Source organism: Lepidochelys olivacea (genome assembly GCF_965140295.1).
Source record: "Lepidochelys olivacea isolate rLepOli2 genome assembly, chromosome: 11".
Lineage (NCBI taxonomy): Eukaryota > Metazoa > Chordata > Testudines > Cheloniidae > Lepidochelys > Lepidochelys olivacea.
This window is the reverse complement of record NC_140421.1, coordinates 35,932,121-35,949,769: the sequence shown is the minus strand read 5'-3', so window position 1 is coordinate 35,949,769 and position 17,649 is coordinate 35,932,121. Positions and strand designations below refer to the sequence as shown.

The 17,649-nt window shown below is 40.2% G+C and overlaps 1 protein-coding gene across 6 annotated transcripts in view; it reads left to right on the top strand.

Moving 5' to 3' along the window:
* Positions 1-17,649, top strand: part of GRB14 (growth factor receptor bound protein 14) — a 134,336-nt gene that overhangs the window by 42,857 nt on the left and 73,830 nt on the right. For all 6 annotated transcript variants that reach the window (XR_014713543.1, XM_084642989.1, XM_084642988.1 and 3 more), the window contains one exon: positions 10,826-10,982. Coding sequence is in view for 5 of the 6 variants with exons in the window: in XM_084642989.1 (XP_084499115.1) it covers positions 10,826-10,982 (157 nt within the window). In the remaining variant the exon portion in view is untranslated. The remainder of the gene's footprint in view (positions 1-10,825; positions 10,983-17,649) is intronic.

Sequence of the window (17,649 nt, the reverse complement as noted above, 5' to 3'; positions counted from 1 at the left end):
CACACACACACACACACACACACACACACAACCTCCTAACTCCCCAAAAAACCCAAACCTAGCAGGAAAGATGAGGGTGTTGGTTTTTCCACAGTCTTTGTAAACATCCCTGTTCCAGCCTTTTTGCTTTTTCTAACATGTGCATGCTAAATATTTTTATGATGTGACAAAATACTGTGTATTAGGTTCAGTTGCTGTATGATAGTCACTCAATGGCACTCTGAATTCTACACTTGCTGTGGCTTTTTCAGATTTTTAGTCCCAGAATTCACAATGATCTAATGTGAATTGTATGGCAAAATGTTGTACAGCTCATCTGAAATTTGTGTGTGTGTATGAGAGAGAATTCATAAATGTGTGGGTTTTTTCCAAGTCTTTAAATCTCAATGGTGCAATGCATTCTTTCATTACTTATTAGATGGGGTGGCTTGACAAGCTTTAGTGGCACAATTAATGTTGCACTCCACCCCCTCTCCCTCTTCAGTTCTTTGATATGTTTTTCAGTTTCTTATTGACTTCTTTGAACATCTAACATTCTTCATATAGTAACCAAGGAAATTGGCAGTGTTTAGTGCTCTTCTCTGCTCATAATCCTTTCCTTTTGGCAGAAATCCCTTGGAAGAAAACTGATTTCTCGTCAATTGGGGAAAGTGCTTGGCCATTTCCTAGCCCTACTACTTTAGTCTTCTTTGAAAAAATTAGGCTTCCAGTAAGTCAGAACTTAACCTTCAGACTCTGTTATCTAGCCTTGAAGCGTATCAAGAGGCTTTGCTGAATAGTTATTTCGGCTAGGAGTAAATCTCTTACTTAGTAGACATGATTCTGCATAGCTGTATATAAAAGAATAAATGTAGCATATATACAGCACAAAAGGAATTGCTTAGGCTTTTTATACTAAAACTAAAGTATTTCCCATACCATAACTAAGATTTTATGTGCAGCTTTGAGATTATTCTGATCTATATAAATATATAGTTAGTTATTGAGGTATTTGAGCTTTGTATAAAATCTACACACACTAACTTGCCCAGGAAGAATTCAACACAATGTACTGAATCATTCATCAGGTTTAGACTGGTCTTCCCCTTTTTTCTCCCCAATTATTTTCTTTCTCCAGGACTGACCCTAATGTGTCTCTTGCTTTTTTCTACTTATAGGCCTCCAGACCTTCTTTGCCTCTCTCTCTTCACACAAGCATGCTCTGGTCTCCCCCACGTGCCTGTCCAAATATCAACCCATTTCCCTTTTTTCTATCACCTGTAAGCACACTCTGTGCCTTCTATAACCATTGCCCTGAAATCCTGTCCTCCAACTCCATTCTGAATTCCCTCTGATCTGGCATCCGCCTTCTCCTCTTCATTGAAACTGCTCTTGCTGAGTCTCTAAAGACCAGTTCTCAGGGCCTCTACTCTATTCTTGCCTTCTTTGACCTTTGCGCTGTTCTTGACATTATTGATCATACTGTCCTTGAAATCTTGCCTTTCTTTGGCTTTCATGTTTGTCCCTCCTACCTTTCTGGCCATTTCTTTTAGCATCTTTTAAAGTGAGTCCTAGGGTGGCCAAGTGCACAGTTTTTGACTGGACTTACTAGTTGAAAAGGGGACCTGACAGTGTCTGGTCAGATCTACTGACCAGACAACCAATGTCTGGTTATTGTGGGTGGGGAAGGCGGGGAGGTGCCAGGTCATCACCTGCACCAGTCCTACTCAGCTGGGGCCACCTCTTATCTGCGTCCAGTGGCTGCAGCTCCCAGGCCTGGCTCTGCCAGGTGAGTTCCTCTTGACCTGGACGGGGGAGTGGGAGGGGAAAAGCACTCCCACTTTTGGGAGTGGGATGGGGGCGGGGAAGAGGAGTGGATGGTGGGGAGGACTCTGGGGAAGAGGTGGGGCAGGAGATGTTCTGGCACTCCTACTGGAGTGTCCGTTTTTAAAATATTACCAAGTTGGCAACCCTAGTAAGTCCTCCTCCCCTTTCCTGTGAGATCAGCTACGTCTGACTGATGTAACTATGACAACTAACCCCAGGGTAGACACAGCTATGTGCTTAGGGCTTCCATTGATATCGTAACTTTGTTTAAGTAGGTGGTGGTCCTACACCAACAGAAAAACCGCTTCTGATGGGTGTAAGTGGCATCTACACTACAGGCCTATGCCTGTAGAGTCTCCATAGTGCAGACTTAAACATATTATGGTCAAAACTGAACTCCTTACCTGTTCTTCTAGACTGGCATCTTCCACCCCACCCCATTTTGTCACCTCTAACAACACTAATATCCTTTTGTCATTTAAGCCTGTAACTTGGGTGTCGTCTTTGAGTTCTTCTTTTCCCTTGCTGTGCACAGCCATGCTGTGTCCAAAATTTCCTGCTTCCTCTATAAAATCCCTGAAATCCAATCTTTTTGTTTCCATATTAGTAAAACTCTTATTCTGGCTGTCATCTCAAGTGTTGACAATGTTAACCACCTCCTAGCTGGCTTCCCTGACACCCGCCTTGCCCCCCTCCATTGTATACTAGACCATCTTTTTTGTTTGTTCATCTGATAATGCCCTTCTTCTTTCTTCACTACATAAAATTCAAACTTTTTATCCTTGCTTTCAAGGCCTTCCACAACTCTGCCATTTGCTATGTATCCACATTTGTCACGTTTATCATCCCCATCCCCCAACCTTGAATATCTATTTGTTTACTGCCGCAGACGTTGTCACACTTGTTGTCCTTTAGGCATGGAATTCCTTCTGTAACCACAAGACAGTATCTTAATTCCCCTCCCACACTTTTTTTTTGTCTTGTTTCAAGTTAAATAGACGCTGCCCCAGAGATATTTCTGTCTTCCTTTGAGCTAGATACTTGAGAAAAAACAAAGAGTCCTTTAGGCTTGACCACAGTACAAATAATAATCCATGAGAGATGTGGCATATATTTGTGCCAGGTCAAGGGGAAAATCTGCCTGGACAATGTAGGCTACTATCTGAGAATAATGCTACGATGAGCAGACAAGTTATCAACTTTTACATTTAAAGCTGAAATTCTCATCTATGTTCTTTCTTTAACGAGCTCCCGGAAGATAAACTGATATTAATATTGGCATTTTTACCTTGAAGCCTGTATGTTCTAGTTCAGCCTAGATTTCCTGTATAAAATTGCTGCCCAGAAAGAATATAATCTGCTCCTCTTATTGAATAGCAGGAGCTGCTGCAGGATGAGTGTAGAGCAGTCTTGCTTGCCAACAGCTCCCTCCCCAAGCCTCCTACCTCCTTGAGGCAGGAAAGGTGGGGGTCCCCTGATTCCCCTAGGGCTCCCAAATTCTTTTAATCCAACCCTGAATGTGTCTGTAACAGATTTACTTTATGTAAGAACACCAAATTCTATTGTTCTCTGACAAGCAAAGAATATGTTGGACAGTTAATTACAAAGCATCATTTAAATACTGTATTGGTGACACTTGACACAAACGAGAACAAGGAATTCAAATGTATGGCTGATGATCTCCTGCCCTTAACTTCACTGACCACAGCAAACAAAAATGAGAAGTAAAGTTGTGTTAGCTTGATTTTGGAAGTCCTTTCTTTCCCTCATTTTCATAGGTGACTTTTTTTTGTAAGTGTACCTGTATGTGGGTGCTTCTTAATGTATTACTAGTTTAGTTAATGTGAGTGCAGTGTAAGCTTTTCTCTCCCTCTCTACCCATCTTTCCCTGCCCCCCATATCTTCGATAATGATGATACTTATACAGCATCTTTCATCTAAAGATTTCAAGTGCTTTATAATCACTGTTAGGAAGATAAGCAGTGTACCTGTCTTACTGATGGGGAATCATAATTACAAGGAGGTCAGGTGACTTTCCTAACGTCAGTTTATCTGTTGGTAGATAGTGAAATGTCATTTGTTTGGGAATTGCTTGCATAAGATCTTACAGCAAATCTCATCTGTAAAGTTTTTTTTATTGTTTGTAAATCCTTTAGGCTAAGCAGATAGTATGATGATATGTTAAATATATAAAGCACTAATCACATGAAGTCGAATCACTTCACAAATCTTAATGAGTTCAACCTGTTACCCTGCCATATAGAAATGTTATTACTCCCCACCCCAGTATACGAAGATGAAGTGGAGGCCTGGAGATTGACTTGCTCAAGGACATGCAGGAAGTATGTGATAGACCCAGAAAGAGAACCCAGATCTTCTTTGTTTACCCCTAAAGACAACCCTTCTTTGCTGCCTCTTTTGCCTCTACAGACTATTGTACTGATGTATTTTTGCTATTTCCTGTTTACTGCGTACATCTGAAGTTACTATAATAATATGAGAGCATTTTATTTGACTCTACCCTTTTAACTGCAATAGGGAACCAGTTACTTCCCCTCCATCTCTATGCTTAAAACTATCTAACATAACATATTTACCACTAGTATTTGCATAAGGCTACAGCCAGTACTTGGATTGCCAAGTACAAGATGTATGTAGGACCCTGTCCTGTGTATGTGGTCTTATGTTATTTCTTCTTCTGTTTTCCTACCCACAACGTCTTTAGTCCTATTTCCTTCCCTCTGCCAACATCATTGTATGCAGTTCCTCATTCACATTTAGAGGTGATCAGCTTAATGTTAAAACATTTTAAACCATTATATTTTACACAGAAACACTGAGTCTTTCAAAACAATTGAAAATTTATGCATTCTTTTGTGTGCTTTTCATCTGGACTAAGTCACTTCAAGGTATGAACAGCATACTTGAGGTAGCTGTAATTGTGCTTGTTTCTGAATTCTTCCATATATGCCCGTGTTTTTTTCCTTGATTGTTTGTTTGATTCTGGAACCTGTTGGTGTTGGAGCTATGTGGAAATGTTCTTACCCTTGGCTGAAACAGAGCAATTTCCTTTCCACTGGATATTCAAAAGCAAAAGGATGGATGGTCCAGGCAATAGCCTAGGACTCAGGAGACCATCCCTGCTCTGGCACAGACTTGCTGTATGACTTTGCACAAGTCACTTAGTGTCTTGATACTTCAGTTTTCCCCATCTGCAACATGGCAATAATAATTCCCTATCATACATGAGTGTGATGAGCACAAATTCATACATGCTTGTGATGTACTCAGATATTAGGGTAAAGGAGGGCATATTGGTGCTATGGTAATACAAATAATTAATAATACCTAATTAGCTTAGAATAGTGTGAGAAATCTGTCCTGATGACATTTTCCTTCTCTTTGACATGACTGCATAATGTAGTTTCTGAGAGTTATGAGAGTCTTTCTCTTTATACATCTGCTCTTTGTGGGTAAATGCTAGAGGATGAAAAATTTAAAAGAAGAATACTAGGAAGGTCCTTAAACTCCCTGGATTGGCATTCCACCACACCCAGGAAACCTACCTTGTGATGGAGACTCTACATGATGGGTAGGTGGAATCCTGTCTGGCCAATAGGCTAACACTAGCCTTTTAGAAATATATGGGTGCCCTTAACTGTTTTGCAAAATTTTCCCATTTCTAGTGGAATTATCTGGATAGTGATGGGGAATATTGTTGGGAGTTGTAAAATGTTTCGGCATGCCTCCATTGTATGCAGTATGCTACAACTCCCATTACCCTACTCTGCCAGCCTCAATAAGCAAACCTTTCAGACTAGAAGAGGAGAAGGTTGGGAGCTAGAGAACAAGTGCTCCAGGCAAGCAGCCGTTTAGTTAACTATAAGATAGCGGGTTATTGATGATCATGCATGATACTAATCAGGATCTCGGGAGGTATGAAGGACTTTTAAAACCTGTTTCTGACATACAATAATTATCTAGTTAACATACGTGACAAACTGTAATGAAGTACAAAATGTGCAAAGTTTTATTCATACGGCAAAAAAAAATTGTGGTAGTGATGACCTAAAGTTAGGCACCTAAATCTATATAAATGTGGACTGGTTTTCAGAGGTGTTGATCATCTATGGTTCAAAGATGCTCCGCATCTTTTGAAAATCTGGTTATTTTGATTTAAGTGCCTAAATATGGATTTCAATGCCTGGGTTTTGGCACTCAAGCTCAATAGTTTTGTCTGTTAGCTGTAGTTGGCTCTTTACTTGTATGGTAGTTTACATCTTATTGCATTGTCTAGACCATGCATTAAATGAATTAGATTTTAAACTCTTTAGGATTGAGAGTGTATCTTTCTGTATGTTTGTATAGTGTCTGCATACTGAGGCCCTCCTACTGTATTGTAATGCAAATAATGCAGTCTGAATAGAATACCAATAGGAATTAGTTTTCAAACCTGATTCTGTAGGATTTGCAAGACTCCTCCAACAAATCCATGAAGTTCACAATTGCTGCCCTTGGTCTGCTAGGAGACTTCTCAGCATGACAGATTGGGAGAAGCAGGGCACAAAAAAATCCCCTGCTCTGGTTACCTTTTATGCTTCCTTTCCCTCTGCTGCTCCCTCTTCATTTCAAGCAGTTACTGCTCTCCTATGTTAATGATATTTCAAAACAATTCACACAGTATTCATTTCCACCTTAAATATAAGTCAACCATGATTTGACAATCTGAATAAGATGACTAAAGAAACAAACATAATCCAAATAAAATGTACACTGTGACACTGCTGGGTTTATTTTTTGGCACAAATGCTTTCATGAGTCTATTTCAATATTCAAAATGTAGTGATAAATAAATAAATAAAAATGACAAATTGCTCAATTCCCCCATCCCACCCTTCAAGCAATGTAGCCACTTAATGCCTGTTGCACTAAAGGTGGTGCCTTCCCTTTATGCACAAACACTTCTCTGAGCTGAAGTAGAATCTCTTCCACCCTATCTCTGTCTACGCTGAAATAAAAAACCTGCGGTACCAAGTCTCAAAGCCTAGGTCAATTGACTCAGGCTTGCAGGGCTTGGGCTGTGGAGCTAAAATGTACAGTGTAGATGTTTGGGCTCAGGCTGGCACATGAGCTATGAGACCTCTACCCTCACGGAGTTTCAGAGCCTGGGCTCCAGCCCAAATGTTTACACTGATTATTAGCCCCACAGCCTGAGGCCCTCAAGCCCGAGTCAACTGACCTGGGCCAGCTGCAACCATGCTGTGAGTCTTCTAATGCATGTAGACATATAAGTATCAGGGTCTGGGGCCCACTTTTAAAATGTCCTACTGTACTGACTTATTGCTTTATACCTGCCAGGTGCTTAAAATAAGTAAAGGAAGCAGACTTTGTTTTCCTTATCTTTCTGTTTCCAATCTTGGTAGGTGTCAGGAGACAGGAAATGGATAGAGAGTGAAGATGGCTGGCTCTGTTCAGGAAAGGTATAGCAAAAATAGAGACAGACATTCACTTAGTCAGGTGCCTCATAGGTTGTAGGTCAGGGGAGGTCAGTGTGGTCACATTCGTGGCCATGACTTTATCCTCATTTTACTCCTAGAGAGCATTTCCCTTCTCCCTGCTTCTGGCAAGAAAGAAACGTATAGCTCTGCATTTTAAGGAAAGGAAGCATCTCCATACATCCTCTTTCAGGTGGCTCTATTCTTGGAGACCTTTTGAAACAAATACATTCCTAAGAAATCTGCTCTGGACTTGTCTCAAATGCATGTACCCAGAGTATACATATGGTACAGTTTTATTTTCTTAATTAAAAGGAAAACAAAAGGTCACTCTTACTTGATGAGACTTACCCTGTCACACTTACTTCATCAAACTGTAACAAAAGTTCAGAAAGATGCTACAAGCCGTCAGTTGTCTCCCAGCAGAGTTTGGATCTTTTGCAAGGAACAGAACTAAATGGCACAGTGTAGCTATGTTTTACAAGGTATCACATGTCATAGCTGAGAGTAGTGGGTAATTGGCTGTCTTAGACTTAGGCAGGATGTATTCACCTATACTAAGAAAGTGAGGAGACTTAGAATATAAACTCTACTTTAAATTTTTTTGTTTTGTTTTGCTTCAGCTATAATGCTGTGGTCCAAGGCCACCTCCAAGGCTTCCCTGTCCCCAAGTCAAATGGCCTCAGTCAGATCATTATCAGGATGTGTGTTGCAGTCTTCAGTATTTTAAAAAGCCAATTTCTATATCTTCAGCAGTAATACAGAGAATAGTCATCTGCACTGCAACTCTTACACAAGTTTTTCTTTTAAAATGGCTAACAAAGGCCTTAGCATACACTCTTGTGCATATTCTTGCTATAAAGTGACATTACATGACACCTGACTTGATGTATATCTAAAAGAATCTCTATTTGCAACATACGAACTGGCAGTATCATCTTCCAGGAGACAAGCTGCTGGAATGGGAGTCGCATCTAGCTCTGCAACCAACATGCGTTACCGTGGGCAAGTCGTTCTATTTCTCTTGCACAGTTTGTCTTATCTGCTTAGACAGTAAGCTCTTTAGGATAGGGCCCACTGCAATGCGGCACCAAATTTAGCTGGAGCTTCTGAGTGCTATATTAATATATATGATGAATAATACCAGTGTATCTTGAATAGTTGAGTATAGTATCTTTTTTCTCTAGGACTGGTAGGGGCTTCTTTGCTACGTTGTTCCAACCTCCTATGACCTTTGCAGAGACAGGAATCATTCCAATGCATAGATCCAGTCCCAACAACTACAGAGACAGAAGCTGTATGTCACTGGAAAAAAAGTTAATGAGTCTGACACAAATCCAAGTCGGTTTTAAGGAACTAACTCCATCACTAACAATCTCAACTACCCCTCAGGCATTATTCCCTTCTGTTAAGGTGCCTCTTTCCCATTGTATTGTTAAATGGCAATTCTTACCTGCCATGCAGGCTCACAGTGACCTTGCATTCAGGCTGCTCTCCTGGCCTATGTCCCCTGGAAGGCTCCATTTGGATTTGCTGTCTCTTAGCCTAGGCACATGTTGCTACTACTGCAGCAATGTTGTCTTTTCTTGTGGCACGGGCTGCATGAGTGGGTGGGATTTCCTGCTGGCTGTCTAGCTAATACTCAAGTGGAGGAATGGAGTTCCAGAGTGGAGTTGGCCTTCAGTGCACTGCTGCTGATGCACGGATCAGATGCTCACCAATAAGCCCTTCACTGGTTAAGTGAGATGAGATTCAGAGAAGGGTGAAGCAAATGTTTAAGGGATGCAGGATTGCCTCATGAAGGAAAGCTTTAAAAGGAGCCAAATACATGTAGCTCATTTAAATTACAACATAAGGTAGTACAAAGACATGATAACTTGGTGTGTAAAGCTCAGAGAACCAGATAAGTTATGCACACTAGTATGATAAAAGGGTATCTAGCTACACTGGGAGAAAATGTAATAAAAGACTTTTTTTAAGTGGAATATCAAGAACAACTTTATAATGTTGAGATCTCTGTGTCATGGAGTTCCCAGGGAAGTGAGACACGTAGTGAAACAGCAATTTGTCTAGTTCAGAGTTGTCTCAAGCTACTAGAAAATATATACACAAGGGAAGAAACTCTGTACTGGTGGGAGATCTTAATGAAATGACCTACAGTTTGTTCTCTACCTTTCAATGATTTTAAAATAGCTTTTGGATTAAAATACTCTGCCCAGAACAAACAAAACTCAAGCTAATAAAAATAAAGAGCTCAGTTTCAGATTTTGCCATTTTACTGGACTTCAGAAGATCTAAAAGACAGTTTTTTATATGCATATTTCTCCTACACCTCCTTCATATGTTGACCAGTCTATCAGTTTTATAATTAAACTCGAAACACTTACGATAATTCAGGGATAATGTTGAGGTTCTAATACCACAATGAAGTTAATGAGAGGCCAGGCTGTTGCCAGGTGTCTTCTATATTTTTCATTGCTTATTTTTGTTATCTCTTTAAAAATGGAAAAGTAAAAATAAAGGCAAATGCAAAATATAGTGCTGTATTAATTTAGTTTCAAGGTTCCGTTATAACTGCATGCAAATCAAGAAATTCAGAAATGTTTCCTGAATACCTGAAACTCTTCCATGTTTTTTTAATTGGACCAGTAGGTGCACAGCACTTCAGAGAGTAAGGCAATAGCAAGTTTAATCAATTCCATCTAATTTGGCTGTAGTTTGGATTTGGGATTCATCTTTTGTCTGGGTGCAAGGATGAGCAATTTCAACTCAAACCTTCTCTTCTTCCAAAAAGCTATATGGTATTTAAATAATACACATTTCCCTATTTTTCAGAAGCATGGATCTTTACTGAAATTTTCAAGTCAACAACTCCTCATTGCTAAAGATCACCAGAAAATTACAAATTTTATATAAAGAATATAATACAATAGGAAGAAACTTGGAAGTTGTAAGGATAGAAGATGAGCAAATAAATCTGTTCACTTGTGCTATGTCCCCTCCTACAATATTTTGAATTACTCTCTAGTTGCTCATAGACCCTGGGAATCTTTCACATGTATCACTTTTGTTCAGGTGCATGTTTTTAATTCTACTTCCATTCCCTTGTGTGTCAATCCCTTTTTTAGGTTCTTGCTTGTCAAAATTCAAACAGTCTTGTGGCATCCATCCTTTCTATTCCCTACAGAATTGTGTACATCTCAAATTAGCTCACCTCTCTTTGTCTAATTTCTTCCAACAAATTCAGACCTGGTTTCACTAACCTTTCTGGATAGCTACATTCTCAGGGTCCTTGAATTGTACCATTAGTTATCTGCAGCACCATCCTTGTCTCATATTAATGTGGAGATCCAGCTACTAGAAGGGGACAAGGAAGCGTTCTGCTTTTGTTGGATTTCATGTTACACTTTTAGTCATAAGGTGTGGAGATTAATAAGTTGTCTGGGCTGATTTAACCAATGCTTTGCAATTTTAAATGTATGGGCACTTTAGCTTTCCCTTTTTATACTCCTTGTTTTTTGCAGGTAATTAAAGTATACAGTGAGGATGACACTAGCAGAGCTTTGGAAGTGCCAGGTGATGCAACAGCCAGAGATGTATGCCAGCTGTTAATACTGAAGAATCATTACATAGATGACCACAGCTGGACACTGTTTGAACACCTTCCTCGCATAGGTCTAGGTAAGATTGCCTTGTTCATGGCATAAAGAAGGTGGTATCACTGTGTGTGTGGTTTTTATTTTTTTTTTAAATATGTAGGAAGGCTAGGAAGCTATTAAAACTCATTCTTCTGTTTCCCCATGTTTTTTTCTGGTGCATAGTCATAAGGCATGCTCTTTCACTGTTCCCAAATTACTTGGTCTGAATCTGAAGCAGGGGTCTCTAGGACATAGATTCTTAACACTTATGATAAATGGCTTTTAGTTCTTTTTTACTTTTTTTGGACAGTTTTCCCCCTTTTACTTTCTTGACTTGCTCCTGTTTACCTCCAGCAAAAGAGCTGGGCCAGTATTCCAGTGCAAATGGTAGCTGTGCCATGCCAACACAACCAGCTGAAATTTTTTGAGAGGGCATTGTCAATGAATATCTCATACAAAGGACAGAAGAGCTGTCCTATTTCATACTTTTGTGTGGACAGTGGGAGTCTATCCCTCTAAATTACATCTTGTTCTACTGAAGTAGACTTGTCAACATCCTACCGCAATACAGTCAATTAGCTTGGTGAGGTTTTGATTTAAACTCCAGAGAAATTGACCTATATTATTTAAACGCCCCCCATCTACATATTTAAATACAAAAGAAGCCTACATAAAAACAACTAAGTTTAAGATTTTAAGCCCACAAAAATCAAGACATTCATACTTCTGCTTCAACAACTATATTTGCCCTGTTGATATTATGTGTTGCCATATAAAGTATAAATGTTTCTACCTTTACATTTATGTGTAATGTGACCGATACCAAGTTTTGTGTGTTTCAGATAACCAGTGTAATGTTATGTTGTTGTAGTGGTCTCACTTCCTGATTTCAGTGTATACATAGTTTAAAAACTCTGCAATAAAAAAGTAAAGTAAGGCATATCAAGTATTAGACATGTTAAAAATATGTAACACAGTAAAGATTTTGCCAAAGACATCAACTTAAAAGTTATTTTACTCACAGTCTAAATACCATTTTCAGTATAAAAAGTAGGACAATACCTTCGCATATTAGATCTTGATTTTTTTTTTCAGAGAGCTATAATGGAGAAATCTATTATAAATCAAGTCATAAAACTATTATAATTTCAAACAACTCAGTTACCCCCCATCAGCAGATATGAAATCACCTGGATTCAATTTGTAACTAAAAGAATGGTCAGTATTGCTTTGCCATCACTGTGTTTTGTGCTGATTTCTCGTTGCTCCAGAAAGTCTGGCCCAAGCATAGAAGATTAGGGTTGGAAGAGACCTTAGGAGGTCATCTAGTCCAACCCCCTGCTCAAAGCAGGACCAACACCAACTAAATCATCCCAGCCAAGGCTTTGTCAAGCCGGGCCTTAAAAACCTCTAAGGATGGAGAGTCCACCACCTCCCTAGGTAACCCATTCCAGTGCTTCTCAACCCGCATAGTGAAATAGTGTTAATATCCAACCTAGACCTCCTCCACTGCAACTTGAGACCATTGCTCCTTGTTCTGTCATCTGCCACTACGAAGAACAGCTGAGCTCCATCCTCTTTGGAACCCCTTTTCAGGTAGTTGAAAGCTGCTATCAAATCCCCCTCACTCTTCTCTTCTGCAGACTAAACAAACCCAGTTCCCTCAGCCTCTCCTTGTAAATCATGTGCCCCAGCCCCTTGATCATTTTCGTTGCTCTCCGCTGGACTCTCTCCAATTTGTCCACATCCTTTCTGTAGTGGGGGCCCCAAAACTGGACGCAATATTCCAGATGTGGCCTCACAAGTGCCAAATAGAGGGAAATAATCACTTCCCTCAATCTCCTGGCAATGCTCCTACTAATGCAGCCCAATATGCCGTTAACCTTCTTGGCAACAAGGGCACACTGCTGACTCATATCCAGCTTCTCATCCACTGTAATCCCCAGGTCCTTTTCTGCAGAACTGCTGCTTAGCCAGTCAGTACCCAGCCTGTAGCGGTGCATGGGATTCTTCCATCCTAAGTGCAGGACTCTGCACTTGTCCTTGTTGAACCTCATGAGATTCCTTTTGCTCAATCCTCTAATTTGTCTAGGTCACTCTGGATCCTTCTCCCTACCCTCCAGCATATCTATCTCTCCCCTGAGCTTAGTGTCATCCGTGAACAATGTGTGTTTATGTAAAATGATACCCAACTGTGCAGCTTAGAGTGTATCGTTACGTGGCCTTTTGGACTCCTTGTGGGTTAGCATAAGCAGGCAGAGTCCTGGAATGATGACACAGTCACAAACTCAGTAACAATACAATGTGTGTTTAGTATTGGAAGAGAGAACAAAAGCAGCTCCCTTCCGGCTTTTGGTATTGCTGATTTCAAGCCCTTTTTCTTTGCCCTTCAGGAAGCATACCCTCTCACCATACTGTCAGGGGTCTTTCCCGTCTCAGAGGAGCCACACGCTGTATAGGCTGCCTGTGCACATGCCCCGCACACTGTAGGGCATAGGAAGTGGACCTCTTGTGTGGACTGGTCCAGCTTGAGGTTGATGGTAGGGTGGAATTCCTTGAGGGCCTCCTTTCCATGGGTCCAGATGATAAAGATGTATCCGCATGGCCCCTCAGTATGCCAACATTTTTATGCCTGACTTAGAACAATTCTTCCTCAGCTCTTGTCCCCTCACACTCCTGCTCTACTTGCACTACACTGATGACATCTTCATCATCTGGACCCATGGAAAGGAGGCCCTCGAGGAATTTCACCAAGATTTCAATGATTTCCACCCTACCATCAACCTCAGCCTGGACCAGTCCACACAAGAGGTCCACTTCCTAGGCACTACAGTGCTAATAAGTGATGGTCACATAAACACCACCCTATATCGGAAACCTACTGACTGCTATATTTACCTACATGCCCCCAGCTTTCATCCAGACCACATCACATGATCCATGGTCTACGGCTAAGCTCGAAGATACAACTGCATTTGCTGCAATCCCTCAGACAGAGACAAACACCTACAGAATTTCTATCAACCGTTCTTAAAACTGCAGTATGCACCTGGTGAAGTGAAGAAACAGACTGACAGAGCCAGAAGGGTACCGAGAAGTCACCTACTCCAGGACAGGCTCAATAAAGAAAGTAACAGAATGCCACTAGCCGTCACCTACAGCACCTAAAACCTCTCCAGCGCATCATCAAGGATCTACAACCTATCCTGAAGGATGATCCCTCACTCTCACAGACCTTGGGAGATGGGCCAGTCCTTGCTTACAGACAGCCCCCCAACCTGAAGCAAATACTCACTAGCAACTGTACACCACACAAGAAAAACACCAACCCAGGAACCAAACCCTGCTACAAACCCCAGTGCTAACTCTGTCCACATCTATTCAAGGGACACCATCATAGGATCTAACCACATCAGCCACACCATCAAGGACTCGTTCACCTGCACGTCTACCAATGTGATATATGCCATCATGTGCCAGCAATGCCCCTCTGCCATGTACATTGGCCAAACCGGACAGTCGCTACGCAAAAGAATAAATGGACACACATAATTCTTCAACAAAAAAAACTTCAAAAACAGACTCCAACGTGAAGCTGCAGACCTGGAATTAATTTGCCAACTGGATACCATCAGATTAGGCCTGAATAGAGACTGGGAGTGGTTGGGTTATTACAAAACCTAAACTTAATTTTCCCCAGTACTAATTTCTCCCTACTGTTACTCTCACCTTCTTGTCTACTGTCTGTAATGGGCCACACTCTTACCACTTCACAAGTTTTATTTTTCCTCCCTTGGTATCCTGCTGTTAATTGATTTAACTCATTAGACTGACCTCACACTTGGTAAAGCAACCCCCCAACCTTTCATGTATTTATACCTGCTCCTGTATTTTCATTCCATGCATCCGATGAAGTGGGTTCTAGCCCACAGAAGCTTATGCCCAAATAAATTTGTTAGCCTCTAAGGTGCCACAAGGACTCCTTGTTGTTTATACTGTGTTATGTTTAACAGCAGTATTTTAAAGATGAACTACAAAGCTAAAATTGTTTTTACCCTTTACTGCTCTTTTATGGTTTATAAAGACAGCCACAAATATTTTTGAAAAAGTTTTCTCCTTTGTAGCATTTCAAAGATATTTATAACTTTTTTACCCTGAGTGTATCAGTTGCTTCTAGCTCAGAGAATAAGGTCAGAGTTAAAACTGGGTCAGGACTGTACATTGACTAAATGTGCTATTGGGAGAAGGCTAGGGATACTATTGTCTAAAGCTATTATACAAATAATAGAAGTATTTTCTCTCTTTATCAGTAAGACTGGTGTTTAAAATAGAGAAGAAAGTTAGTTAGTAAAAAGCATTAAGGAAAACAAAATGAACTATAAACCTGAAGAAGTGACACTGCAATGGTTCATGGTCCAGTCTGTCTCAGTTATTGATACAATACATATTTTGTCATGTAATTGGACCGCTTCAATCCAAATGACAGTAGTTGTTGCTGAAATATCAATCTTTTAGTTGTCACTTTTCTTAAGATACTAGTCCCTTGTTCAAATATGGGAATTTTTAAACCTCTATGAAGTACTATGTTGAGACCTGTCCACTCCTTCTAGAGAACAAGATTGAGACCATCAAGTTGTTTCACTTAGGCATACAAACTCTTCCAGTAGTAACTACTGAGCTCACTATTGAGCTCTGCTGAATATGAACCAGCACTAAGGCACTGCATTCCCTAACCAATTCTCTGAGATGTCTGGTTCTCCTTCAGGTGTAATTTTAGTAAGAGACTATATTTCCCTTTTTTAGTCAGTCTGCCTTCTTCGGGCTGATGCTGGAGACTAATGAGGTACCAGTAGGTATGGAGATTAATTCTCTTTCAGGATGCCGCCTCCTTCTGTAATACTTAAACATTAGAGTTGGTTTAACTATTTTTAATTATGACACAAATTTAGACCCTTTTTAGGTGTGTGATATATTCACAAACTGATAATCTTTCTTGTAAGCAAATAAATTCACTATTTGTAAGTACTGGATGAATAACTTTCAGATTGTGGTTTGTGAACAGTTTGGTGACGGTTGCAATTGTACTGTTGTGTGATTTATCCACTAAAACAAACACACACACACACACACACACACACACATGGCATTTTTTCAGCTGCCTGGTTGAATGATGGAAGCACTTGAAACAGGAAATAGCAAAAAGCTCATTTCCAGTAAAACATTTTTTGGATGAATAATAATTAATACTAAAATTCCTGAATGTGTCATGGACACAAACATTTTTGCTAATATCCAACAGCTATCCAAATACTTGTGTTTTTGTGACCCCATGAATCATAGTGAACTGAACATGGTGCTTTTTATTTGCAAATAAAGCCACAAGTCAGCTGTTGTTTATATAAAAATGACATTAATTATCAAAAAGTCATTGGAATATGTTCTAATCTGTGTACATATATTTGAGTAGCTACATGCACATTCAAATGGGTATGTACCCTGAAAGGGGATGTGTTTACCAGAAATTATTTCAGAATCCAGTAGACATAAGTTAAAAAAAAACAACTGTTTAATTTTTTTTTTTAAATTATTGTCATGGACAGAAAATGCTAAAATATATTTGGTTCTGGATAGTACATTTTAGAGATAATTGTTATGCTTTCCTCAAATGTTTAACTTACAATTCTTTCTCAAACAATTATGCTTATCACAGGTGTGTGGGATTTTTTTTTAATATCCACCGGATGTCACTGTTGTTCCTCATATACAGGTACTGTACCAGATTTATTTTAGCAGAATAAATGGTAGCACTTGAATCTTAGGCTGTGTTTACGCAGTCCCACAATTTGGACTATAGGGTGTACAAATTGCAGTGCGCATTGGGTTGCCTCACTGTAACTCCCCTAAGTGGATGCTAAGGGCATGAACTAAAAGGTACTTAGTTTGCAATTAAATAGTCCTGCTTAAAGAGGACCATGTTAATGCGAACTAGGTACCTTGTAGTTTGCAACAGCAGTGTCCATACAGTGGAGTGCACTAGTGTGTGCTATAGTTCACACCTCCATAGTCCAAATCGAGGAGCTCTGTCGACAAGCCCTTAGGCTATGTCTACAGTTGGAGAGGGGAGTGTGAGTCCCAGTTCCAGTAGACATCAGGCTAACATGCTAAAAATAGTCATATAGCTGCAGTTTTCACCGTTCTGGGCAAATGCACCTCTGTTATCCCTCTGTGGTGTGCTCTGAGGCTTCCAGCTCCCCCACCATCACCATACATACATCCCTCTCTCTCCTATCTGAGCATTTCCATGCTGCCCAGTTCACTGTCTACACTGTGAATTCTCCAGCAAAGCAGACTGCCTCAGCAGGCCTGTTTGCCTTTCTTCCTCAGAGCCTATAAACAGTGCTGAGTGACCACATAATTCTAAAACAATCACATTTATTCTTAAAGTAAAAGAATTATGGAGAAAAGAATAAAAAGAATTACACACATGCAAATAAGATGACTAGAGATTACCCTGACTCCAATAAGGGCTCTGGTAGGTAAACAGTCCTGCAGACAGAAAAGGAGTACTTGTGGCACCTTAGAGACTAACCAATTTATTTGAGCATAAGCTTTCGTGAGCTACAGCTCACTTCATGCGACGAAGTGAGCTGTAGCTCACGAAAGCTTATGCTCAAATAAATTTCTTAGTCTCTAAGGTGCCACAAGTACTC